Source organism: Homalodisca vitripennis, chromosome X (assembly GCF_021130785.1).
Source record: "Homalodisca vitripennis isolate AUS2020 chromosome X, UT_GWSS_2.1, whole genome shotgun sequence".
In the NCBI taxonomy this organism is placed as follows: Eukaryota; Metazoa; Arthropoda; class Insecta; order Hemiptera; family Cicadellidae; genus Homalodisca; species Homalodisca vitripennis.
The window spans coordinates 28,630,698-28,657,864 of NC_060215.1; the positions used below are offsets into that span (position 1 = coordinate 28,630,698).

At 33.9% G+C, this 27,167-nt stretch overlaps 1 protein-coding gene across 2 annotated transcripts; it reads left to right on the top strand.

Moving 5' to 3' along the window:
- Window positions 1-332: 332 nt before the first annotated feature.
- LOC124368853 (BLOC-1-related complex subunit 6) lies at window positions 333-26,577 on the top strand. Of its 2 annotated transcripts, none has more exons than XM_046826299.1 (6): window positions 333-597; window positions 9,985-10,324; window positions 13,442-13,608; window positions 15,084-15,167; window positions 18,060-18,136; window positions 23,846-26,577. In XM_046826299.1, exons 1-6 carry the CDS (start codon window positions 544-546, stop codon window positions 23,892-23,894), a joined length of 771 nt encoding a protein of 256 aa, XP_046682255.1. In that variant the 5' UTR covers window positions 333-543; the 3' UTR covers window positions 23,895-26,577. The 2 variants fall into 2 exon arrangements, with proteins under 2 accessions (XP_046682255.1, XP_046682256.1); XM_046826300.1 differs by lacking the exon at window positions 333-597 and adding an exon at window positions 5,751-5,889.
- The last annotated feature ends 590 nt before the right edge of the window (window positions 26,578-27,167 follow it).

Sequence of the window (27,167 nt, forward strand, 5' to 3'; positions counted from 1 at the left end):
AACTTTTGTGTTAATCATTTTTCCAACATTTGCTACAAGAACTTGTTTTATATATTTTAAAATATTACCTCCATTTGCTTCATCAGTATAAGTATTAATAATATGATAATATGGTGGTAATAATAAAGTATTTAAAGTCTAAAAACGGTTGGAGATTCCTTTACAAAAACGAGTAAATCACACTAAAATAAAAACACCATTAAAGTACTTTTTATTTTTTTTTAGTTTTGTAGGGAATTTTAAGTTGTATCGAAAGAAAACAGATATTTGGAAAACTTGACGTGTGTTCGAAAAAAATAAACTGTCAGTCCAAAACAGCTTGTTAGTGTTGTTATGTTTTCATCATTAGTGTCGTTGTTTATGGTGGGGTAAATTGATGTGTCTCATTAGTTTGTTATTTGCTAATAATTTTTTTAAAGTATGCTCCGAATAATAAGTCCCTTAAAATTAGAAACTGTATTGATCACGTGTGAAAGTACCAATTTATTATTATTCTGAATAAATTTGATTATAGGATTACCCCTGTTGTCAATAAATCTGAACATGGAACCTGAAACTTCTGACCATAAGACAGGAGTGGATTTTGATGAAGAAATTGTGAGTACATCTTGAAAAAGCTGTGATTTGTTCTAGTCAATAAATTACTTAGAATTTATGAGAGGTTATAAATATATGATTATTCAAATAATGTATCCTAATTACTAAGATTCATATGTTGATACACATCCAGAATAATATCTTCTCATCCAAATAATAAGATCTTTACACTTGATTGTACCAGACAAGTTAGTGCAACTCTGTTATGACAACTCAAGAGTGCTCAGTATAGAATCGCAGAGAGGGGTTAACCACATGTATTATTGCTAGACAGTAATTGTACAATAGTTTAACATGCTATCTATGGGGTTAAAGGCCGACCTAGCAAATCACGAGTTTCATGTAAATAACATATTCTGCTCATCCTCCTGAACATAAATATACTTGGTTGAAGGGAGTGGGAATCACAAATAGCTCTGTTTTTTAATAATTGATATGTAAATTTTTGTACTGTGAACCTATGATTTGTGTGATTTCTATGATTTTTAGAGTTAACTGTTCCCGACAGCTTATCTGAGTGTTCTGTGGTCAGAATAGTGTAGTTACACACCATATTACTCAGTATAGACCAGGAGTGAGGGTGTTGCATATTGTACACATTGACTTCGGCAGACGCATTTCTCAGTAGAGGCTTAGTCTTAGTTTCAATGATATTCAATATAGATCAGGTTGTGGCACATTGTACACATTTACTTTGGCAGACGTGATAGTGTAACATGATACACTGTTACTAGTGTGCAGTGAAAGTGTTAATTTAATTCAAATTAATAAGCTTTAAGATCAGCTAAACTACTGCTCAATAGAATAAAGTTATATTCAAGTAGGCTAAGTAGCTGTACCATGGTTAGATCAACAATAAGCATAACCCAATCCTCTCAAATTAAAACTTAATTTAGTACAGTGGTAAACCTAGCAGAAAAAATGTAGAGAAAAGTGTCAACATTTTTGTATCTAAAACAGTTCTTGGTTTTTAAAATTCTTATAAGTTCTACAAATTTACCTTTTGGTTTGTAGTAATATTTTCTTAATTTGCTGTAAGTTGAATTTTAGTAAAGCTATACTCTGTCCAGAGAATCATGGCCCCTGAAATAAAGATACATCCACCACCTATGCGCTCTCGCAAGAGCACTTATAGCCCTAGTGGTCATGGGCTATTCTCTCAATCATCGATTACAGTTCTGAAATAAACTGGTTAGTTTTCTTAATTCTTATTTGATTCCGTTAGTTTTCTTATATATGAGCTGGTACACTATGAATCACTAGCACAGCATGATTCACTATTCATGTTTAAAGGTTAAGGGAAATTGAGAATGACTGTTATATGCAAGGTTTTGCATACAGGTGTACATTTCTCATGCACAGTTGAGTTGTTACCCTGATCAAGAAAATGTATACATTGATCTCAGAAACCGACTTTGATCAAAAAGCCTATACTTCCAGACCGTATAATCTACTTCCAGTGTCAAATATTTCCATACATTTCAAATTGCCTTGTTGTCTTGTTGAAGAAAATATATACTCACATACGTAGGCTTGGGAGTATACTTTGAATAAAGTGTCTACTTCCGGTCTAATGTATTTACTGTGCCCATCAATATACAAACAATATGGATTGCTCGTGGAGTGAGAGTGCTGTGGTCCGCCTTTTTACTACTCCCTCCAACCACAGTACAGGCAACAAGCCTGGGCAGTCCCATGCAACAACGTTATCCTGCCAAAATCTGAAATACTTGCTAGAATATATTCATGTTGGTGTTCATGAACTTAATTGTATCCTCTTGTGATCGTTATAGGTCAAACAGTTTGTTAGTTATTTAAGTTAGGAGATTGTTACTTTTTAATGCAATAAGTGTGACACAGTGGTACTTTTATTTTTTTATGTTTGGAAACAACTACTTTTAAAAATGATTCACATATTTTGAATTTTAATTTATCATTATACCTTACACACAATCTGGAAGATCTATAACAAATCCAATGATTTTGAAATATCCAGTAATTTATGATTCTAATTTAATAAACTTTTATATTTGAAGTTTAAATTGTAGTTAAATGCTAAGTGTTAACAGTGAATTCAAACATCAGATTATATACTACACAGGTAAGAAATTAACTAATCTGACACTCAACTAAAATTTTCAATTCTATATACAAAGAAATATAAGGGTTATATATACTTTTTAACTTTAATTTTTAAACCTTAGATCTTAACTAATTTTTTATTTGATTTTAACACAAGGTTGTGTAATTGATAAGCTGTTATGACAAGTTAACTTTCATAAAAATGTTCAGCTCTTACATAATTTCTGACAACTTTTAATGAAGTTGTTGTTTACTGTGATATTAGGTTAGGTTAGATTTAAATTCATTATGTGACTGCCTATTGCATCCCATGTTTAATGGCAATAAAGAGTGTATGTATGTACTTGTTAATATACCAAACTGAACTAAACGTTGCTAATCAGGACTATTTCGTTTAACTTTCGACGAATAAATAAATAAATGAGAATTTTATTGTCATTAAGCTTTACATTCAAGCAATACACAAAGTCAAATCCGCTATATTAAATTATATTAATAACTTAACAAAGTCAGCACCCAGAAAATCTAAAAAAATCTAAAAGACAGTCAAAATCATTTAGACCAACTGTGGTAAATATAGCAAAAGGTCAATCTATAACTTAACTAAAGGTGAGGTGGTATTTCAGTAATCAGTACTTTGTAACAGTTACTTTTCTCCAGTATCTGTAACGGTTACTGAGAACCAAAAATACTGATGACAGATACTTTGTATCTAGTACTCTGTATGGTTACAAGATATCGATCATTTTATTCTTTTGAAGAATTTTTTGAGGGCTTGGGCCATTAAACAAAAATAAAAATTGAGTTGATTTTAGTTGTTTAAATTAACAATATTTAGGTTAAGTTAATATAAGATTTTAGATAGGTTAACCTGTATCTATGATGATATTAGTCTATCTGTATTTGTGACACTATTCTGACTGTATTTATAATATTACAGCTTTGAATAAAGATCTATGACTATGACTATACAAATCTTTTCTTGTATTGATTACTTTACTAGTCCTGAAGTACTCATATCCTTACTGATACAGAATACTGAAATACTTACTTGAGACTGACAAATACAAAATAAATACTGCGATCGTAAAACCCCAACTGGAAAATATTTATAGTTCACAATGTAAATCACTCGCCAACCCCGGTGTCAGTGTAATATTCTTGAATTAGTTATTGAGTAATAAATGTATTGCTTTAAAGAAAACTAAACAGTTTATATAATAAATTGAGTGAAAAGTGTTTAATTATGTAAACTATGATTAGATATTTTATGTTTTTACTTAAAATGAGAGCTTATTAAATTTTTTCATAATACAAAAATGCGTTAAATGTACCAAAAATGCACCAAAGAAAATTGAAATTACTTATAAATTAGAATTTTACTGTCATAACCTTAAAGAACACCCAATGTAACAGCCCATTGGACTCTAATCAAAGAAGCAGAGGTTCAATTTATCATACAATTCATTACTTACATCTCAAAAAGTATAAACTTTATGATAAAAATAAATTATCAATATTTATACATTATTTACGTAATTGCGTTGTACTTTTGAATACTATTAATTACATCAAAGCATTTACAAAACTGTGTTTATTAGGGAAAATACTCAGTATTTTAAGCGTTACAAAATGGTCGGAAATACTGATTTAAAGTTCTTCTAGTAGTTAAAATTTGAACAGTATGGAAATACTGATTTCAAGTATCCAGTATTTAAAGCATTACAAATACTGAAATACTGATTTAGAGTTCTTCTAGTATTTAAAATGTGAACAGTATGGAAATACTGATTTCAAGTATCCAGTATTTAAAGCATTACAAATACTGAAATACTGATTTAGAGTTCTTCTAGTATTTAAAATGTGAACAGTATGGAAATACTGATTTCAAGTATCCAGTATTTAAAGCATTACAAATACTGAAATACTGATTTAGAGTTCTTCTAGTATTTAAAATGTGAACAGTATGGAAATACTGATTTCAAGTATCCAGTATTTAAAGCATTACAAATACTGAAATACTGATTTAGAGTATCCAGTATTTGTACTCAGCATCGCCGAGTAACGTTATCAGAAGTAACGGTTACATGTTTGTTCTGATTTAACCCATATCTAAACTTAAACTAACACAACAAACACCTTATAAAATAACACATTGACAATTATTTGGATTCAAAGAAATCCTGAATAGAATAAAATGGTAAATTAACCAAAAGCCTATATAACTTATTCTTGAATAAAGCTATAGGTAGTTGTGTCATTTGTGAAGGGAGTTTGTTGAACATATTTTTCACACATTATAGAATCAGAATATTTAATGTTGTTAAACACAGTTTACAGTGTAATAGACAGAGTAAATATTTACTTAAGTTAAACATAGTAAAAAATATTATGGTAGTCCAGATTAGATCAGGCCTACTTACAAGTCATAGTAGATTGTCAAAATTATCCTCTTCAAACTCCTTAACTGAGTATTTGCTGGTATTCATAGTCTTAAGCAATTTGCTATTTTTTTTTTACTCTGGAATTTGAAAGTAAAGCTAGTGAATTTTCCACCAGCAGAGTATTGCTTAGTTGCTTAGCGAGAGAACAATTAATATCAACCTCGCCATCAGATATACTGTCATCAGTCTTGTTTATCAGACAGTTTTTTCCATGTAATAATGTCATCCTAAGGAATTTCTTTATTTCACTATGTGTCAAGTTCACACACCTGTAACGATTCCATGTATTACAAGGTGCTGTGCAAGAAATAGCATCTGTCTTGGCTGATTCACCACAAACACCACAGGGATATATTACATTCTTGGTGCTGGTTTTATCCATCACAAGATTTTACTAACAGATTATTAAAGAAACCAATTTAGGAACAATTTAAAATTAAATAGAAACAATGTAAAAAAGAATAAGTCATTGAAAATTTATTAACTGATTAAAACTAGTATGTAAATAAAGCAGTTTGTAAACAAACCACCGAGCAGAAGACTTCTGGCAGCTGATTGGTAAAATCAGCTGACTGGTAGAACAACAGGTTGCCACTGGCCTGACCATGTTTGTCAAATCACAAATAATCAGCTCAGCAACTGGGAAAACCTACTTGTACTTTTAAATTACAATGCATGTGAAAGGTTCAGTTTGTGTGTGGAAGTGATCTAGGGCTTCAGTGAGAGGTTAAGTTCTAAAAGTGAAACATTTGAACCCAAGCAACAGGTTAAACACTATTTTTATCAAATTTAACCACTGTAAAATACACGGATGTTTATTCACTGGCAGCCATTTTTTCAACTCTTGGAATGCCAAGTCTACTCTTACCTAGTGACAAAGTATTTTCATTTGCTAAACTAAAACACATGAATTTATAAAACACATTTGCTATTAATTTTAACTATTAATTCATAAGTAGCTTAACTCAATATTCAATAAACGGTTTCTGAAAATTTTGCCCACTAATTCTCTACATGCTAAAAAAACTAATTTTATTGTATTGAGCTTGTGGATATGTTTATGGTGTTTGCTTAAACACTAGTTCAAACACTTTACTATCTTTATGGGGTATATACAATTTTGAAAATTGTAGATATAGATGGGACACACTATTGGTTATAGGCTACATAATAAAAAATAAAATACTCATCTTGTAATCAGGTTTTTATTTATATTGGTAAAATTTTATTTAGAGTTTTTTCATGTGTGATTTTGGTTACGGTACCTGTTGAATAGGTATGAGGTGTTCCAATTTAGGTTGGAGCAACAGGCTCAACCTTAGAAATTTTTGTGAGTAGCAAAGCTGCAATTATAGAGTAATCAATTTTAGGTTTTCAAGTGATCAGCATAACAACCAATTAGGTAATGATATGGAAGAAGTTCCTCGACTCCGTTATTTTTAACCCTAGAGTCCCAACGCGTCATCTGTCGCACAACGGTTGCCATTTCACTTCTCCCCCACTTACACTATTCAACCCCTCCTCCCCAGTATCATCAATAGGCCTTGATACGAGTGTGTGTGCAAGCATGTTCTGCCATGTTTTTGCTCAGTAATTCTACTCTATTTGTAGGCTGTATCGCTTCACGGACGAAGCATTTGGAACACCGTTAAATTAATTTGTGCATTACGTCATCTGCTGTACAACATATTCAACGGAATCAAAAATATTATGATCGTAAATTCTTATGACATTTATCTACATAACAAAACTTGAAATGGAGAAAACCCTCTTTCTAGGCGTAACTTTGCCAAGGAACTGTACAATGAGTTTGCCAAACCTTTGTTGGAGCACTGCTTGCAAATCCAGTCAATAACAACCATCTCACGTTGTGATGGTCCAAGTGTTCAACAAGAACACCCACCTGTGGAATGTGGAGTTGTGGCACCGCTTTTATATAATTACCGCAAATTAGGTTTTTTATTATAGTTTAAATTGCATCAATACTCATTTCAAAAATGGTTCAAGATTTAATCATCAGACAGGAACGAGATGGGGTGAAATTTGTCCATGATGTCCAGTTTATGACCCTATATGAAGATGTAACAGGGACAGGTTTATTAGTCATAGGATCATCTAGTTGTAGTTTAGAAGTTAACTTCACCTTTTCAATATTTATGGGACCATCATACTGTCTTACAACATGAACAATTTTTTAAGCATCACATTTCATCACAATTTTATGGCAGGTAATTTTTCATGAAACTTAAAAGACTGAACTACATTAAAATCCGTAAAATGTATATTAAAATCAAACAACAATAAATATAATAAATGAAACAACAATTTTAAAATATGATATAGTACAAATCATGTTAAAGGCTGTACATTCAATAATTTTGTTTGTTAAGTTATTATGCATAGAAGAATAAATTAAAAAATGTAAAATAAGTCGAATACACACGACAAATAAATAACAATAAATACAACAAATGAAATAGCAATTGAGACATATTAGTCTATTAATTATATAGTATAGAACATTTTCTTATTGGCATTCTAAAAATTCTGTCAAAGAATAGAATCCCCTTTACTCAAGCCATTGATTTGGAGTTTTTTCTGAATTTACTTGGGCAAGTAATGTTATAACGACTTGGATTGTAGATATTAATATTCCAGAGTATCAATATTTAAATTATCAATAAGACATCCAAGACGATATAAAATATTTTTTTGATTAGTAAGCTCCTAGTGAATATTAAGTACAATTTATTACTAAATTTGTTAACTATTAAATATTATCTGGTTTGTCTAAAATAAAAATCACAGTTCTAAATAAAAATAATGGATTTATTTTAAACTGGCAAATTAATAAGTTCAACGTTTCAGAATTTTTATCACTCTATTTTCCACAAAGAATTGACAAACCTTTTAGTAAATTTAAAAATTCCTTTGGCAAGAAATAAAAATATTAATCAAATATATCAAACTAAAAATCAGAGCTCTCTTCTAAAATAAAATAATAAAGTTTTAAAATAAAAATCAAATACCACTTGAAAAATCAAATAACTAAAAGAAAAATGTTCACTTCTAAAGTACACTCACAATTCAAAAAATAAAAATTTAAACATCTCTTTACAATAGTTGAACCTTAACTTTTAAGTCTCTGCAATTCAGATTACAACTCTCTCAAAACAATTATTAATGTTCAATTAATTTCCAATTAATAATTCACAATAAAACAGTTCCAGTTAAATATTAATAAATTACTATTTTTCCAAATCTCAATTAAAGTTATTAACAAAGTTCAAGTTTAATTCACTTTTCTTGCAAGCATGAACCAAATGTAACTTGTATGATTCTATTATGCTCTATTGTTCTTCGAGAATAAGTTATTCAGATTGCTCTGTAGTTTCTATGAATTTAATTTTTCCTATAAAAAAAGACAACAAAATTAATTTAATATCAGATCAAGAAGACTATTTCAATAAAACGTACAATAAATTTGGTGCTTACCTCAAAATCCCTCGCGGAAAAAATTTAAGAAAACACAGCGCACTGTAATTAACTTGACTCACGAAAATAACCAAAAGAAGGGCGAAAATTATGAGAGGGGGCTTAAATACTTCCCTTTCCAACCAACTTTTCAGGACATCCGCGGTGTTCTCTCATTGGTCCAGCTGTATCAAACCAGGAGAACAATACTCACAACAAGACAAGTTCTAACCAATTCAAGACAGTCAACCTGCCTTCCTAACAATTTAAAACTACCAGTACTAACTTGCCAAAGGATTACATGTTTGTTTTTACCCTGACTTTTCACAATCTAATCTAAAATTAAATCCCAATATTTCGATCCAAAATTTTTTATTTAATTTAAGTTTTAATTAAAAAATAAATCAATGTAGCTTTAAAAACACTACAAATTTCTTGCAGATGCATAGGTTACCTGTTTTAAACTTGTGACTCCACATACTGAGGCGGACGTTCAAACAAAGTTAGTCTATGCTGTTAGTTAGGCTATCTCTGATTCTCTATGAATGTGTAGAGTTTTGACTTTACTGAACACACTCTCTCCAAGATATAGTGGCTGTAAAGTGTTAAAAGTTTTAGATTGTTGAAACTGGTTTTGCAATGAGCACGTGGAGGTATGCCTGCTAGAATTCTCACAGCGTTCTTTTGCAGGATAAAGACATTATGAGCATGTCTAGAAACACTCCATATTGATAAACCATCATTCATACGTGAAGAGAAATAAGCATGATAAACAGCGAGTTGTGTTTTTAATTTTGTTTTTTATTGAAGCATTCTTAAAGAAAAAATTATGGAAGAAAGTTTCAATACTAAGAAATTTTGCTTGGACAGATATTTAAATTTTGTTAGATTTTCAGATATTGTCTCATTGCTAATAAATCAAAAGAAACTAGTCAATTTGGAGTAGGTTGAAGTGTAGCAGGTGGGTTAGGAGTATGTTCTTAAGCAGGAATAATTTAGCCCAAATGGGTACTATTGCTCCTTTTACCTTTTTACAGAATAATAATTTAAAAGTTTCTTGGCCAGATGGTTTTTTGTGGGCTTTTAAGGTTGTATTAGCCTTTTCAAGTTAGTTTGTTTGAATATATCTGGGTTCACTTTATTAAAAAATTAATTATAATCCTAAACTTATTCTATAAATGAGCCTTTTTGTTGCTGCTTGCTGGATTTGAGAAAAAAATTAATAAACTAATGGTCTTAAAAAAGACAGTTGAAAAACTCTAGCCTAAAGTCTTTAAAATTTGTATTTGCATTTTAAGATTAATGGTGTGACTATATTACCTATTCTTTTTATTATAGAACAATTTATTTTAAGGTTGGATGTTTCATTTGTTCTGTAATTAAACAGGTGCATGGCATGACTGCCTCTTATACAGAAATATCATTCAACATCCAGTCTACAGAACAAGATGATTCAATATTAGAAGATTCTAGTGGTTCCAGCAGAGAAACGGGAGTATCTGGAAACGTATGCAGAACAGAAGATACTGCTGAAAGGCCAAATAAATTACCATTAAGTAACGAAAACTCTCAACAAAGCTCAAGTAAAAGTTCCTCAACAAACCGGGCAGTCGAGTTCCTAAACCAGTTAAACGGGACAGTTACTCAAGATGGTGAAATGGTTTTATTTGTGGCAGAAGATTTGGAAAATAAAATAAAACTCTCCAGCCCAGTCAGTAAATCAGATGGTAAGTACCCAGTGCACCTCATGTTCAAAGACTTGTGTGTCAAGGAACTATTTTATTAATTTTTTTTTATAATATGTAAACTGTTTCTTTCAATATTGTTAGCATATCAATCAGAAAATTCAACCAAAATGCAATGATGGTCACAGGAATTAAGAGCCGGTTGTATTGGTGACCATCTTGATTTTAACCTCGTAGGAACAATGTTAACCTTTAAACACTTTTACACCCTTATTTGTAATCGTCTGACGTAGATCTGATTTTATTGTGTTGTTTATTGCCTCACGTTGGTGGTGCCATCGAGCATGAGCTGTATTGGTTTTTTTATGTTGTGTGTAGTTGCCCTATGTGATGCTACTCAGATTTTGAATTGGTTGTGGCATATGCTCCAGTTCAGTTAAAGTGTAGTGCCTCACGTTGGTTACAGGATGTGTCGTGGGCCAGTTACTATACCGTGGGTCGAAGTCACACCGTAGGTCAAATGTATTAGGGTTGGTGTCATGGTACGTGATCTAAATTATTGTAATCTCAGAGTCCAAGTAGGCTAAATCCTTGTGTAAATAAAAAACCCACTGTGTTGAATTTTAAGTATAAAGGTTATTGATTTCACAGTACTTTCTGGATTGTCACTGATTTAATAAAAATGTAAATTGTATAAAAATGGCATTTTAATGTACGTCTGTCTTTACACTGACATTTTTTAATTCATCTCAGAATTGTCCAAATTGACAAATTTATCCAAAAAGGTCTTAAATTTTGCAAGTCTATTAATGTTTCCTGGCTATGACTTATATTAACACATACTAATTTTTTTGGCAGATGGGATAGATATTAAGTAAAGAAACTCACTTTGTTATTTAAATTTATTTGCACACCTTTATAATTTAATTACACTGATTTTGCTTTGTTCTTATGTAAATTTATTTAATAATCACTGTATCCCATCACCCTGTAGTAAATTTTTACTTTTAACGAACAATTTTCTACATCACTTTCAGGAGCATCTCTCCTATGTCCGCGTCGTTTGAGATCTTTTCGCAAAAAGAAAGAATACCAGATTGTGGCATTGTGTCTAGGACAATGCCCCTCTCCACTCTCGTTCAAATCAGCATCTTCACGCTTTAATTTAATCTAAGTTGTTGTTAATAAATACAGAACTCCATTACATCCACTATAATTGATCAATTTGAGTCTTTTCTATTAACCCTAATTATTTATCTATCAATCTTTTATTTCAATTTTCACATCATGTGCTTTCTGAGGTTGTCCCTTCAACACTCAATTTGTCTCAACCCCCCAAATTAGCTTGTTTGCCTCATTATATTTAGTACTTTTACATAAAATGAATTTTACTTGTGTTTGATCCAATTTAATTATTTGAATTTGTTCCACTGTAAAGTTAATTTATTTTTTCTACTATTAAATAAATAAAGCACAACTCCGATAACACATGTTCTTTCAGTTTACCGTTTGCCAATTCCCGGTGAATATTTGAATATCGTAATTTAATCTGTCATTTGGAATTTAAAGATATAAGCAATATGCATCCAGACGCCTTTTTTGGTTAAAAATAACTTTTATAAGTTACTGAGAAAAAAATCTCATAACATAATTTGACTTCATGGTTTGAGTATTCAGGAAGTACAAAACTTAAGTAGAAGGATGTGACACAAATTACACCCCAAGTGAATATTTGACACTGGATGGAATGCTGCATGCTTTCAGAGACATGCCAGCAAAATTCTTTAAATGTTTTTGTGTCCGTGCTTTTTACATGGTACTTAAACCTTGATATCTGTCCTGCATTGCAGCCACCAGGATTGTATTAGCTGAGTAACAGTGGTATATAGGGTAGGAACTGGAGAAACATCACGATGGATAACTGGTTCATGGCCGTTTCGATGGCTGATTACATCAGAGATGAGCATTACCTCACAATTTGTCAGGACAATAAGGAAGGATAATACAAACTCTCCATAGTATTCAACACTATAACAGATCCTCTTGCATTCTTGCTTTTCATCCAAATTGTACTGTAGTCTCCTATTGATCAAGAAACAAAAATGTTGCAACATTGATTGCTGTTACTGTAACAATGTACGAATCGGATTTTATTGAACCAACCTCAGGTGATGCAAACAAACCTGAGATACTCAAGTTTTACAATCTAACTAAAGGTGGTTTAAACGTGGTTGATAAAATGAAGAATACTTACTCTATGTCTCGTATCAGTTAGTATTGGCCACTGATTGCATTCTTTTCTATTCTCAACATCACTGCAATAAATAGTTTCATTGTACTTCAGTCACCTACCCAAAACCAACAGAGACAATGGATTTTTTTAGAAAGACCTATCATGGGAGCTGTGTGCTGATGAAATGAAAAGTAAAGTGACCGTAACTTCGATGCCATGATGTACTAAACAAGAAACATTCTTTATTCATTATTAACAAAACAAGGGTTGTGATGGTGTCATAGTACATAACAATATTGACATTAAAATCATAACAGTTTTAGTTGTCTTCAAGATGTAGATACTCCTGCAGTGAGTAGACAGGTCTCTGTGATAGGCAGTCCTCGAGCTTTCTCTTGAGCATCTTCTCTGTGAGGTTTCTTATTTCAGCTGGTAAATAGTTTGACAATTTTGGGCCGATGTAGGATGGCTTCTTTCTGTATAACGAAAGGTGGTGTGCAGGAAAGGTGTACTGGGATCTATGCAGGAAGGGTGTACTGGGATCTATGCCGGGTGTTATAGCCATGCAGATCATGGTGCTGGGGCAATTCTCTATTATCAGCATATAGGACCACTTCTCAGATGTGTAGTGATACAATTGTCAGGATTCTAAATGTTTAAAGGTTTCTCTGCAGCTATCTCTGGATTTAAGGTGTCCAAAAGAACTGGAGCTAAATTCATCATTCACAAAGACGTTCAAAACAAAATTCTCGCATCGTTTTGACATCACAGATACTTAGGCTATAAAGGTTTTTCTTCTAAACCGTAGCTGTGGTAGGGAAGGTTGATTCAATGTGAATATTGTGTTAAGCTCCATTTCTAATAATTATATACTAATGAGCTAATATTATTGACAGTAAGAATTGATTGTGATTTATTTCTTGTAGATATAAATGTTTGGAGCAGTGGAATGCCTTGGTTGTATCGCCAGTCATTGTCTAGTCATGTCCCAGTGATCGATTCGTCCATTCTCACTGATCTGGAAACTGAAATTGGGAAAATAGCGACTTCCGTTGACTCTCTTACGGAAAACCTGGCCGGTATCTTACACAGTGTGAGTTCATTTGTTTCAGTTGTTATATACTGTTGAGTTGTGTTGTTTAGGGAATTAGAATTTGTGTAATAGGTACTAAGAATATCAAGATCATTTTTAATTGTGAAACAAGAGGAAAGCTCAAGTGATCATATAATATTTTAAACTAAGCAAAGTGAAGAAAATGATAAAAATAAACACTGAAATTATACAATGTCATACGTAAAACTTTAAGAATATTTTATCTATGAAGATCTTTGATAGCACTAATTGGTGGGTCTGTTTATAATTAGATGACACATATGTGTGCGTATGGGTCTCACTGACTAGAGAAAAGAGCTTTGGTGTCAGAAGGTTATTTAGTAGTATTTATAACCTGACACCAACAATTACATTAAAAAAACCGTTAGCGATTACTGGCTAAATATTTAAAAAAATGTTAAAGTGAAATAAAAAGTTGTCAGAGGAATATATTGTCTTTTCCATTAATCGTTTAGAAAACTAAAATGGTTACTTGTATATTTAACACTTATTGAGTAAAAATACAACATTTTTATGACGTTTAAAGACATTGGTTTGATCCATTTCTTGCCAAAAGAGCGTAAATAGAGAATTCTCAAAACTTAATATTTCTCCAATAAAGGATCACAATGGATACTCATTGATGATGTAAATTACCAGTTTGACTGGCCATTCCACAATTGCAGTACGGTCTTCAGGCGGTTCCAATTTGATTTGTAGTAATTAGATCGACCAACACCAATACAAAAGCAGTTATTCAAAGACAATGCCCCCCCTCAGATCCATTCCATAAGGTTCTATTGTTGCATAAACCATCAAAATGTTACATTGTCCATCAAATGAAACACTCTCATTAAAGTTTATACCTGGAGGGGTTATATTACAGAGATGCATTGTAGGGGCATAACCTTTAGGGTAGGTACCAATTGTCACCTTGTTACCCTATTCGGTTACACATACACTTTCACATAAACACTGTTTACCTAATGTTTACACAATACTTTGCAACAGTATGGATTAGGGGCAGAGGTAATGTACCCAAAATTGTTTCTCTTAACTTCTGTCAAATTAGCCAGCGTTAGGTATCACTATCCTTACCTTCCTGATGTCTTTTGGAGATGGCTCTTGAAATTGAGACTGGTTGATGGGTATAGTGTAACTTCCAAGTGCGGTTGATGCTCATTGTGTTGGAGCTGTATCCTATGGAATAAAGTGCCAATTATATTGTTAATCATCATGTTATTGAGGTAGAAGCAAGCTACTTCCATTTTGGAAAGTTAGTTTAGCTTCCAGGTTAGAAAATAACGACCATGTAAATATCCATCTCACAGAATCATCGAGAGATTTCTTAGGGGATTGTGTAAAAGTATGCATCACCACAGTAACATTTTAATCGACCAGTGACTGAATACTTTTACTTTATGTAATTATATTATTTATTAGTTGTTTTCATAGTCATTATTATCTGTCTATAGATGTCAGCATTGACTGTTGAATGCCTTGAAACGTATCGAGATGTTGTCTGCAAGACCTGTGATGCTGTTGATCTCAACATTAAGGTAAACATCATGATCTATTGTATTATTAATATTATACAGAATAATATTTGATATTTGTAAAATTAAATAAGTATTATTTCTTATACTGAAATTTCTATGGTGATGTTCCCATAAGCACAATTTTCTTGGGATGCAAGTAGGGTATAGTAAGCAAGTGATAAATTTGGGTTTATGTCAATCCCTTATGTGCCGGGATTATCGGAGAAAATTAGAAGATAGGTAGAAAGTACAACATTAGAACCGGTTTTAAAACACACAATACTCTCAGACAAAGTCTCGTAAAAACAAAACCAAAAAATGGCACACAGGATTCCAAAAGCTATGTTTACAGTATAAAATGTAGTTGCAATAGGGAATATATAGGTGAGACAAAAAGACCATTAAACTTAAGGGATAAAAGAACACAAAGAAAACCCAAGAAAGGGTCTATCAGGAAAGTCAACAATTGCACACCATTATTGGTCCAAAGACCATCATATGAATTGGGATGAAGCCAACATAATACATCGAGAACCTCATTTCTTTAAAAGGAAATTAATCGAGGCTACATACATTAAATTGGCAGACCAACCAATCAGTCAACCATCGGTCGAGATTAGGTGGCTTTGGTTGACAATTCTGAAAAATGTGTTAAAACGAAAACCAAAAGTATCAAACAGATTACATATTTGTAATAAACCAATGCGGAGTCACAGTATGGTTTCATCAGCACAGTAAGAAGTTCAACGAGCATGAACCAATAATAAAAAAAAGGCCCAATCCTGTTCTCTTCCTTTTTTGCCACCATCTTGTTTCTGCCATGACGATCGCCATCAGCTTTTGGCCTTTGGTCAGTCGTAAGTGGTTGGTCGACGAATGCAGACCTATTGTGACCTGTATTCTATAGTTCAGTTTTGATAATAAAATTAGTGTTGTGTTTAGTTTTGTATTAAGTGCATGTTCTAGAGTTAGTGAAGTTGACACACAACATGGTGGTAGTGATTCCTGACTTACGCGTGTCACAATGCTCTGGTATGATTTGTTTATTTTAACGTAGTTTGTAATTATGTCTTAAGGTTAGTTATTTATCTGAAGAAGAGATCAGATTGCAGATCTCGAAATTTAGTGTTAACTGATTTTTTGTATCACTGAACGATCGCAAATGTCTGGAAAAATTCTGTTTCCTTCAAGATAAATGTTATGTTCCAAATTGAAAACTAAGCTAGATAGATAGGATTATACGTTATTTGGTATTTCTACTTCATTTAACCTGAAAAATCATCTGTTTAACTCTGATGATTTCTGATGAATTAATTTATGGACACTGTATACTCAAGCCAGTTGTTATTGTTCAGAAGATAATGTAAATTAGAAAGAGGCTGGCAAATAGCTCCCTGAATGTCTCAAGGTAGCCGGAGTAACTACAATATATAGAAACAATTCAAAATTGCAGAAAATTACAGGCCTATTTCGTTTTTAAAAGTTATTAGAAACTGTCATAAAATCATGGCTTGAACATTTTAAAAGTCATTCTCGATAATAAATAAAAATAAATTTAGTTTTTAATCCAATTAAGTCAACTTCAGATGCTATCATAAATTTAACTGACTATGTGATGGCTGCCTTGGGCCAGGGAGATGCGACCTATGGCCTGTTCCATAACCTCGGGAAGACTTTTGATTGTGTAAAGCATGAAATTTTGTTAAATAAATTGGAGTATTACGACATCAGAGGAGTTGCTCTTAATTGGTTTAGTAGCTTTCTGAGAAGTGTAGGCAGGTAGTAGAGGAGATAGTTTAAATCAATGCTGACTCTGTCCATAAATATTTATTCCCTTCCCGTTTTTTAAAGGCAGGTGTACCCCAAGCGTTCGTTTTAAGCCCCTTATTATTTTTAATTTTTGTAAATCGCTTACCCAAGCAGCTCAATTTACATGACAAATTAATTCTGTTTACTGATGACACGACAAGTTTCATTAAATCTGATAAGAAAATTTATCCATCTCAAAAATTACATGGAAACATTAATTTGAACTTTAATTGGCACAAACTTTCCTTAAATATTCCAACCTACTTTAAAAATATATTACCTACTTTTCACTTTATTGGAAACTCTAGAAAACATCTGAAATAACTTTTTACCCGTATAACTTCCATAAAAAATTGTAAATTTCTCGGTGTTACTCTGGATGAAAACCTGAGATGGGAAAATCACATCAGTCAGTTAAATGGGAAACTACATTCAGCATGTTTACGCTATTAGTGAAATTATAGATTTTACATTACGCTAGCTCACTGTAGGCTGATTTGTGTCGAATTGGAAATATTGACTGTTGTTAACTTCATTTCTTTCAATTGTTAGTATTTAATTTTAAGAACGTAAGAGAGATTAAATTACCGTAAAAATTATTTATTATTCTAGTTCCTAATGTTTGTCATATCTCTCTTGATCACTACATTACTTATAATACTTCGACCCAGTCTCAGCTAGTGTCTAGAGCACTGTAATGGACAATATACAATTATGTATGAATTTGACTTGTCAATTCATTTATATGTAAAAGTGACTAACAAAAATCTTATGTTTTATGATCGATAACTTCGTTATCATTTGTAAAAGTGACTAACAAAAATCTTATGTTATGATCGATAACTTCGTTATCATTTGTAAAAGTGACTAACAAAAATCTTATGTTTTGATCTATAACTTCGTTATCAAATTGTCACAATCTTCGAGGTAAAGGGAGAAAGTTTGTGCTATATATTGACACTACGTACCAAATTAACTGCATTAGTTTTTGTCAAAATATTGATACATCTTTGAATAAAAATTAAAATATTCTTTATTGCTGCAAAGTACAGTTACTATACTTGAATTTCTTTACTGATTAATTTATTGTTGTTATTGTTTCAGTCTACATACCAGCTCATGGCAAAATGTGAAGAACTCAGCAAGTCAATGAAGCCTATATATAAACTTGCAGATCATATGTATCCTTTATTACTTGCTAGGCTTAGGGTATAGTGAGTCAGGTATAAAATAATTAGAATTTAATTAATCATTTATTTACTTGCACCATATTAGTGGGCAGGAAATCTATTACAGATATATTTTATTACTTATATTATTTTCTTTTAATTGGCCAAATTGATTAATAAATTAAATTTAAAATTTTCATTATTATTTATTACTTTTGATGTCTAGATCCTTTAACGTATTTTGTTTGCAGTGGAGGCAGCTATGTACTGTATAAGTACTACATAAATGACCCATTTATAATTTGATATTTTCTGTACGTAAAATGTTTATTTTAACATTAATGAAATATTTATTCTGAGTTTTATTGAGCATTACCAAACAACAGATTATACTTCCTTATGCTTATGGCATTAATATGATGTTTAAAAGACATGCATTTTCGACTCCAACAAGTCATGACTCTGAAAATCTTGACTAAATCGATGCCATACATTTCTCAAAAATATTATAATAAAGAGTTTCTGATTTCTGAATCAAGTATACTCCACTCGTTTTAGTCACATGGATGGAGTCGTGTGGCATCTTATAAATGCCATGGAACCTCAGACATTGACCAGCAAGATGTGTGTTAGAAACTGGTATTTGACTCATGCCAACACAACTACTCAAAGTCTAACACCTCATATAATACGAAACCAATCACATTAAAACCAAGTTCAGTCCAAATTGAGTTTATTACAGAAAAAGCATTGCAATAATTCGGTTTATGTCATTCATATTTGGGAGTAAACTGGCAGACTAAAGCTGTGCCATGATAAAAGACTTAAGTTATTTGTAGGTCTGTTGGTGGTAGGGATCTGAGCTGGAATGAGCCTGAAACCAGCCTACATTTATAATGGGTTAGCCACATGACCTGTGGCAACAGTCACTCTGATGTGGATGTTACAGCATAACGAGACAGTGAATAGGTTAGCGAGAGCTGGAGCTATGTCATGTCTAATACGGGTTAGCGAGAGCTGGAGATATGTCACGTCTAATACGGGTTAGCGAGAGCTGGAGCTATGTCATGTCTAATACGGGTTAGCGAGAGCTGGAGATATGTCACGTCTAATACGGGTTAGCGAGAGCTGGAGCTATGTCATGTCTAATACGGGTTAGCGAGAGCTGGAGATATGTCACGTCTAATACGGGTTAGCGAGAGCTGGAGCTATGTCATATCTAATAAGGGTTAGCGAGAGCTGGAGATATGTCATGTCTAATACGGGTTAGCGAGAACTGGAGCTATGTCATGTCTAATAAGGGTTAGCGAGAGCTGGAGATATGTCATGTCTAATACGGGTTCGCGAGAACTGGAGCTATGTCATGTCTAATAAGGGTTAGCGAGAGCTGGAGCTATGTCATGTCTAATACGGGTTAGCGAGAGCTGGAGCTATGTCATGTCTAATAAGGGTTAGCGAGAGCTGGAGATATGTCATGTCTAATACGGGTTAGCGAGAGCTGGAGATATGTCATGTCTAATACGGGTTAGCGAGAGCTGGAGATATGTCACATCTAATAAGGGTTAGCGAGAGCTGGAGATATGTCATGTCTAATACGGGTTAGCGAGAGCTGGAGATATGTCACGTCTAATACGGGTTAGCGAGAGCTGGAGATATGTCACGTATAATAAGGGTTAGCGAGAGCTGGAGATATGTCATGTCTAATACGGGTTAGCGAGAGCTGGAGATATGTCATGTCTAATAGGGGTTAGCGAGAGATGGAGATATGTCACGTCTAATACGGGTTAGCGAGAGATGGAGATATGTCACGTCTAATACGGGTTAGCGAGAGCTGGAGATATGTCACGTCTAATAAGGGTTAGCGAGAGCTGGAGATATGTCATGTCTAATACGGGTTAGCGAGAGCTGGAGATATGTCACGTCTAATAAGGGTTAGCGAGAGCTGGAGATATGTCATGTCTAATACGGGTTAGCGAGAGCTGGAGATATGTCATGTCTAATAAGGGTTAGCGAGAGCTGGAGGTATGTCATGTCTAATACGGGTTAGCGAGAACTGGAGCTATGTCATGTCTAATAAGGGTTAGCGAGAGCTGGAGATATGTCATGTCTAATACGGGTTAGCGAGAACTGGAGCTATGTCATGTCTAATAAGGGTTAGCGAGAGCTGGAGCTATGTCATGTCTAATACGGGTTAGCGAGAACTGGAGCTATGTCATGTCTAATAAGGGTTAGCGAGAGCTGGAGATATGTCATGTCTAATACGGGTTAGCGAGAGCTGGAGCTATGTCATGTCTAATAAGGGTTAGCGAGAGCTGGAGCTATGTCATGTCTAATACAGGTTAGCGAGAGCTGGAGCTATGTCATGTCTAATAAGGGTTAGCGAGAGCTGGAGATATGTCATGTCTAATAAGGGTTAGCGAGAGCTGGAGCTATGTCATGTCTAATAAGGGTTAGCGAGAGCTGGAGCTATGTCATGTCTAATAAGGGTTAGCGAGAGCTGGAGCTATGTCATGTCTAATACGGGTTAGCGAGAGCTGGAGCTATGTCATGTCTAATAAGGGTTAGCGAGAGCTGGAGATATGTCATGTCTAATACGGGTTAGCGAGAGCTGGAGATATGTCACGTCTAATACGGGTTAGAGAGAGCTGAAGCTATGTCATGTCTAATACGCCTGGAACCGTTTCGTTACTTGGTAAAGTGTCAAGTTAAAGGTGCTGTGAAATAATCAGAGGCTGAAAGAATTTCTCTTTACCTATTGGAAAACCTCCCAGGTTTAAGAGAAGCTAAAGCTGTCCTAGACCCTTTATCAACTTACAACGTATTGTATTTTACATGTTATCTTACATTGCCATATCACTGTCAATTGAAATTAATTCTATTAACCATTAATAGACCGTCCTCCATTGAATCTGAAAACTATTTCTTAAGTCCAATATTTATTTACTTGCAAAACTTGAGCCAAGACAAGAATATTAAACCATCTAGAACAGGACATTGAAAGTTTGTAAATGTCTCAAACTTTAAACCAGCGTAATCATTTAAAGAGTGAACCCTTTGAGGTCGGATTTGCGGCATTGTACTCTACTAATAAAGGCCTTTAATTTGATGTACTACTCGACCTATGCCCTCATTTAAGATTTTCTTCTGACTCCTTTTGGGCCATCCCCCTGATATGACAAAGAAATGGTAGTTACTTCAAAAAGTAGATTTTTAGGTGTAGTAATGATGTACAACATTTTATTGCTATACCTGTAATCGTTCGGGAATAATCAAGCCCATGTGGGATTCTTTTACATCCTGTATATATTCATCATCATCATCATCGTCAGACGTTTCCGTTCTCACGGGTCGTCGTACACAGCCTCCTCCACTTTAGTCTATCGTTCCAGGTCTCCTCTTCATCCACCTGTATTTTCTGTAGTCCCCTTCTCTCTATGTCTTTCCACACTTGGTCCTCCCATCTTCCTCTCGGTCTTCTTCCTCCTTCCTCCTTCTCCAGTGCTATTCTAGGCATTCTATTATCTCCCATCCTCTTCACATGCCCCATCCACTGTATTCTTCTTCCTTCCATTGTCTCTTGCAGTGAAACTACCTTCAATCTTTCTCTAGTTATTTCGTTCCTTATTCTATCTCTTCTTGTAGTCTTCTCTATCCCTCTTAAAAATCTCATTTCTGCAGCTTGCAATCTGCTTAAATCATTTTTTAGTCCACGTCCACGTCTCTGCTCCATATAATAAAATTGGTTGGAAATAAGATTTATACATCAATACTTTTGATTCTTTCCCAATGTTCCAACTCCACACAATCTTCTTTACCATATTGAAAAACTTTCCACTCTTCCATATTCTGTTTCCTATCTCTTCTCTTATTGTGCCCCTATCTGTTATGATACTTCCTAAATAACAGAATTCCTTCACCTTTTCAAGTCTTTTTCCTTCAACTAACACGTCTTTGTTATTTCCATCCCTTCTCTCTACTTTCATTACTTTACATTTTTGTATGTTCATCTCTAAACCATATTTCTTCGCCACTTTTGCCCATTTGTTTAACTCTCGTTCTAACTCTTCTTCCCTATTTTCCCATATCATTATGTCATCCGCATATGCTATTGTCTTAAGTTCTTCTGCTCCTCTGTTTCCTTGTACTTCTAGAATAATTTTCATCCATTATAATATTGAAAAGGAAAGGTGACAATATGCTTCCCTGCCTTACTCCTCTCTCTGTTTTAAAAGTATCTGTATATTTTTCTTCAATTCTTACCCTGTTTTTACATATGCCGTACAGGTTCTTTATTCTTTCTACTATTCCCTCACGCAATCCTCTCTTTCTCATACTCTCCCATATCCTTTCTCTCAGTACCTTATCATATGCCTTCTGTAGGTCTATAAACGCTACCATTGTATCTTTTCCGTATTCCCACCTCTTTTCTAACACTTGTCTCATCACAAAAATAGCATCCACCGTTGACCTACCTTTCCTAAAACCACATTGCTCCTCTCTTCCTGTTTCTTCCAGTACTGGTCTAATTTTCTGCAACAGTATTTTTTCATAAATTTTTTGTGTATGGCACAACAAAGTTATTCCCCTGTAATTCTCGCATTTTTGCTTATTGCCTTTCTTAAAAATCGGCACTATTATTCCCATTTTCCAGTCTTCTGGTATCTTCTTTTCCTTCCAAATCACTCTCATCACTCTGTACAACCATTGAATTCCCAATGGGCCCGCCGCCTTTATCATCTCAGCCGTCAGCTCGTCTATTCCCGCAGATTTCCCCTCTTTCATCTCTTTAACCGCTTTTTCCAATTCGCACATACTAAAATCCTCTTCATCTTCTGTCTCCTCTGTCATATCTCTTCTTTCCTCTTCATTTTCTGTTCCTTCCAGTAGTTCCTTAAAATACTCTTTCCTTATGATATATTATCCTGTATATTATCCTGTATATTATCCTGTATATATTATCCTGTATATATATATATATATATATATATATATACACATACACATATAAAACATGTATGTTTGTATTACTATAACAAATTATGATTGCATGTATATTCTTGTTGCTAATGATGTATGTAGGTATTGTCCATCAATAAATAAACAACAAAGTAATTCTTGACTTGGAAAAGTAGTTAAATGCACTTTCTCAGTTATTTTACAACTTTATTACAAATAAAACCTTTATTTGTGTTGCATATATGTTTTGAAAATATTTTATTATATCAATTTTTGGGGATTTGACATTTTTTAAGGTTACCATTTAGAACACAATGAAAATTGTTTATATCAAATTACTAGGTGTAAATTAGCCCATAAAAGAAAAATAACACATAATTGCAATGACCACCTAAATGGTTTAAAAGACATACAGTTGCAATGATATGCTTAAAGTGATGTAGGATGCATGTTCCCAGAAAACTTTGACTCATAGCAATTTGGATGCCAGAGAAATCATCTACTTAAAAGAGAACACTGAATTTGATCCTTCTATACATTTTTTGTTTGTTCTTATTTTAATCTTTATTTCCTCATCATGTGACTTTCTGATTATGTATTCTTTATTGTGGTGTCACGTGCATACACATACTTTGGTATTCAACAGACCCAGTTTGCCATTTGCACCAAAATACCTCAAATGACTGGTGTTAAATGGTGAAATGCAAAATTAGTGATATGCAGTACAGTAATAGCTTTTGTTATTATGCCTTAACTTTTTCCCAGAAAAGAAATTAAACACTTTCTGGAGATATTTGAGAACACAATGAACTGAAGAGGTCAGAAGTGAACAGCATCAGAAGCGATCAACATTCCTTGTAGTATTTGTACACTCCAGAGTTGAAGTGAACTTCCTCATGTGTTGCGAATCTTGGATAAACAGTATTTTACAATGAAAATTGAGGGAGCAATGCTATATATCTTCGAAGATCCGTCTGCAATGTTATACAATACTGTGAAAATCATATCTAGCTAGCTACAGCTGTTTCAACTGATCTATTGGTAATTTTTAACCCTTTGATTGCCATGGTTATTCTGCCAGTTGATGCATTCAGCTAAGTTTTGTCCTATATTCCAACAGTCAAAACAGCTGTTAACATGTATACATAACTAAATATAGCTCCGATAATTTTAAAGCTAGAAATCTGGTGTTAGTGTAATTTTATTCTTAGTAATTTGACTTATTTAACTATAAAAAATTCAACATTTCCTAATATGGCAAAAAATATAAAAAAGATGCATTTATGTATATTTTAAACCTTCACAATCCGCTAATGAATTCCATAATTTTCCTTTACCACCAAGACAACTAAAAAAAGATGTTTTTCTTTAAGTTAAAAACTAATTATAACTATGCCATAGGAGGTAAATGCAAAAAATATAAAACAGGGAATTTTAGTTAAATTTTGTGTATTTATTAATAAAAATTTTAAAATTCAGTGAAACTTGGATAATTTGAAATCTTCTTTAATTTGAATATTTATCTTCGTCCCTAGCATTTTATATCTAAATAATGCTAAAAAATCGTGGATAATTTGAATTTTGAAAGTCACAAATTAAGGAACGTTAATTTTATTCCACAACTGAAAATAGTTACAAATTCATCAGAAAACACGTTTTACTACAATGTTCGGCAAATAATTAACGCCAGCCGTAACCTATAGCGTATAAGGTTATGGTTGAACGATACATCCCTTCCCCCTCCCGGCCCGCCGCAACTCCGCTTGTAACTCGACACCAAGACTATTCGACACTGCGACCCCCTTCCCTCCCCGACTTGAGAAACTAACTTTCCAAATTCCAGTGCCGCATTTTGTTGTCATCGGTCGTCCTTCGAACAATGCGTGTTTTCATTTGTGCAGTGATTATAAGTTTTTACTTAACTTTAAATAAGTGTAGTGATCATGTTGTCAACAAAGTCAAAGTCTCGGACATATAAAACTCTCACTTTAGTAAGAAAAACTTTCACCGGAAAAAGTAGCAGTGATCAAGGAAGTGGAAAAATGCATTAGGAAAAAAAATGATATGCGAAAGAATTTGGAATCCCACGGAACACCTTATCAACCTTCCTGAAAAACAAAGAAAAACTTCTCAGCAGTGCAGGGGAAATTGATAAAGAGAGGAAACGATTACGAGAACCTTCCAACCCGGATGTGGACCAATGTGTATTAAGTGGTTTAAGCAGGCGAGGGACAAAACAATTCCTGTGAGTGGTTCTTTATTAAGGGCGAAGGCCGAGCAATTTGCTCAGGAATTAGAAAAACAGAATTTCAAAGCTAGCACTGGTTGGTTAGATGGTTTCAAAGAACGTAACAAAATTTCGTTCAAATCAGTTTGTGGCGAAAGTGAAGCCATGAACCAGGTGGAAGCCAACCAGTGGAAACAAGATTTAGATCAGATTATACAGGACAGAGACAAAGCATATTTTTAATGTTGACGAAACTGGTCTATTTTATAAATGCACCCCTAAAAAAAACACTTTAATTTAAAGATGAAAAATGTCTCAGAGAGAAGTTACGCAAGGAAAGAGTGACAATTTTAGTATGTGTAAATATAGACGGTTCAGAAAAGCTGCCTTTATTAATGATAGGGAAATCTGCTAACCCCCAATGTTTTAAGAATGTAAAGTCGAAACCGATTGAATATGTGAACAGCTCAAACGCTTGGATGACATCGTTTTTATGGACAATTGCATCGCTCACAACACCATTCCTGTAATGGAAAATGTGAAAGTTTTTTTTCCCAGCAAACATGACCTCTGTCCAATCCACGGACCAGGGAATAATAAACAAATTTAAACACCACTACAGAAGGTTGTTGGTTGAAAATATACTGTCTGGGGATGGGAGCGCTCTCAAAATAAAACTGGTTATCGTGCAAGCCTCTCAAACGTGTAAACAAGCAAGGACAAAGTAACGTTGGGAACAATAAAAAAAACTGTTTCAAAAAGGCAGGTTTTGTTAAAAACGACAAAGACAGTATCGATGAAGCTGTTCCTTCCGCCGATGGATGGGAGGATGTGGTATCCGACCCCATGGCCATTACTTACGAAGATTTTCTCAACGTAGATGAAGACGTCACTGTGTGCGGAGAGATAACCGATGCCGAAATCACTGCTGAAGTGATTAAGAACAAGAAAAAAGATGACGGAGAAGGATTGGGAGAAGAAGACACTGGAACATCTACTGAGGAAATAGAGGGTCCAAGAAGTCCTAGACATAACCCTATCCACAGGACTCAAAAACATAAAAATTGTAAGGTGGCACGTCTCTAAGGAGGCCTCACTATCGGACCACTGCCACATTAGGTTCAACATAGAGGAGATAGGGGAGAAAAACGTGACCCACAGGGTTCCTAAATCTACCTACTGGAGGGGATACCGAGTGTCCCTAGCCGAAGAGTTGGAAGAAATAGAACCATTCCAGAAAAATGAACTTGACTTAGAGAGGTCTGCATAATTAGTTGAACAAGCTATAATAAAGACCTACGAGAAAAAACTGCCCTGCCAGACAAAACTCTCCTGTGGGTCCTGTGGGCGATGGTGGTAGATGATCTTCTTTGCAAAGCAGAGAAGAGGGGAACAAGGCTACTATGCTATGCGGACAACCTAGTGCTTATGGTCAAAGGAAAAAACAAAAGGCATGCTGGAACGCCTAATTCAAGAAGAATTAAACCTCATAAGCAACTGGTGTCATGGGGAAGGTCTACGGAATATACGGACCAGGAGTTAACATGGCAGTGCCCCTGGGAAAACATGCCACGGTCTTTCAAGCGGAAGTCATGGCAATAGACTCATGCTCCAGAAGACTCATACAAATGAGGACAAAAGGATTAAAATACTTGATACTTTATGATAGTCAGGCTGCACTAAAGTTACTTGATACCTGTTTGTTTGACTCGAAAGCAGTGTGGGAATGTAAAAATGCTCTAGCTGAGCTGGCAACAAATAACAGAGTAACACTCCGTTGGGTGCTGGGTCATGAGGGCATTCATGGAAATGAAAAAGCAGACATCCTCGCCAAAAGGGAGCGGAGTCCATAATGGTGGG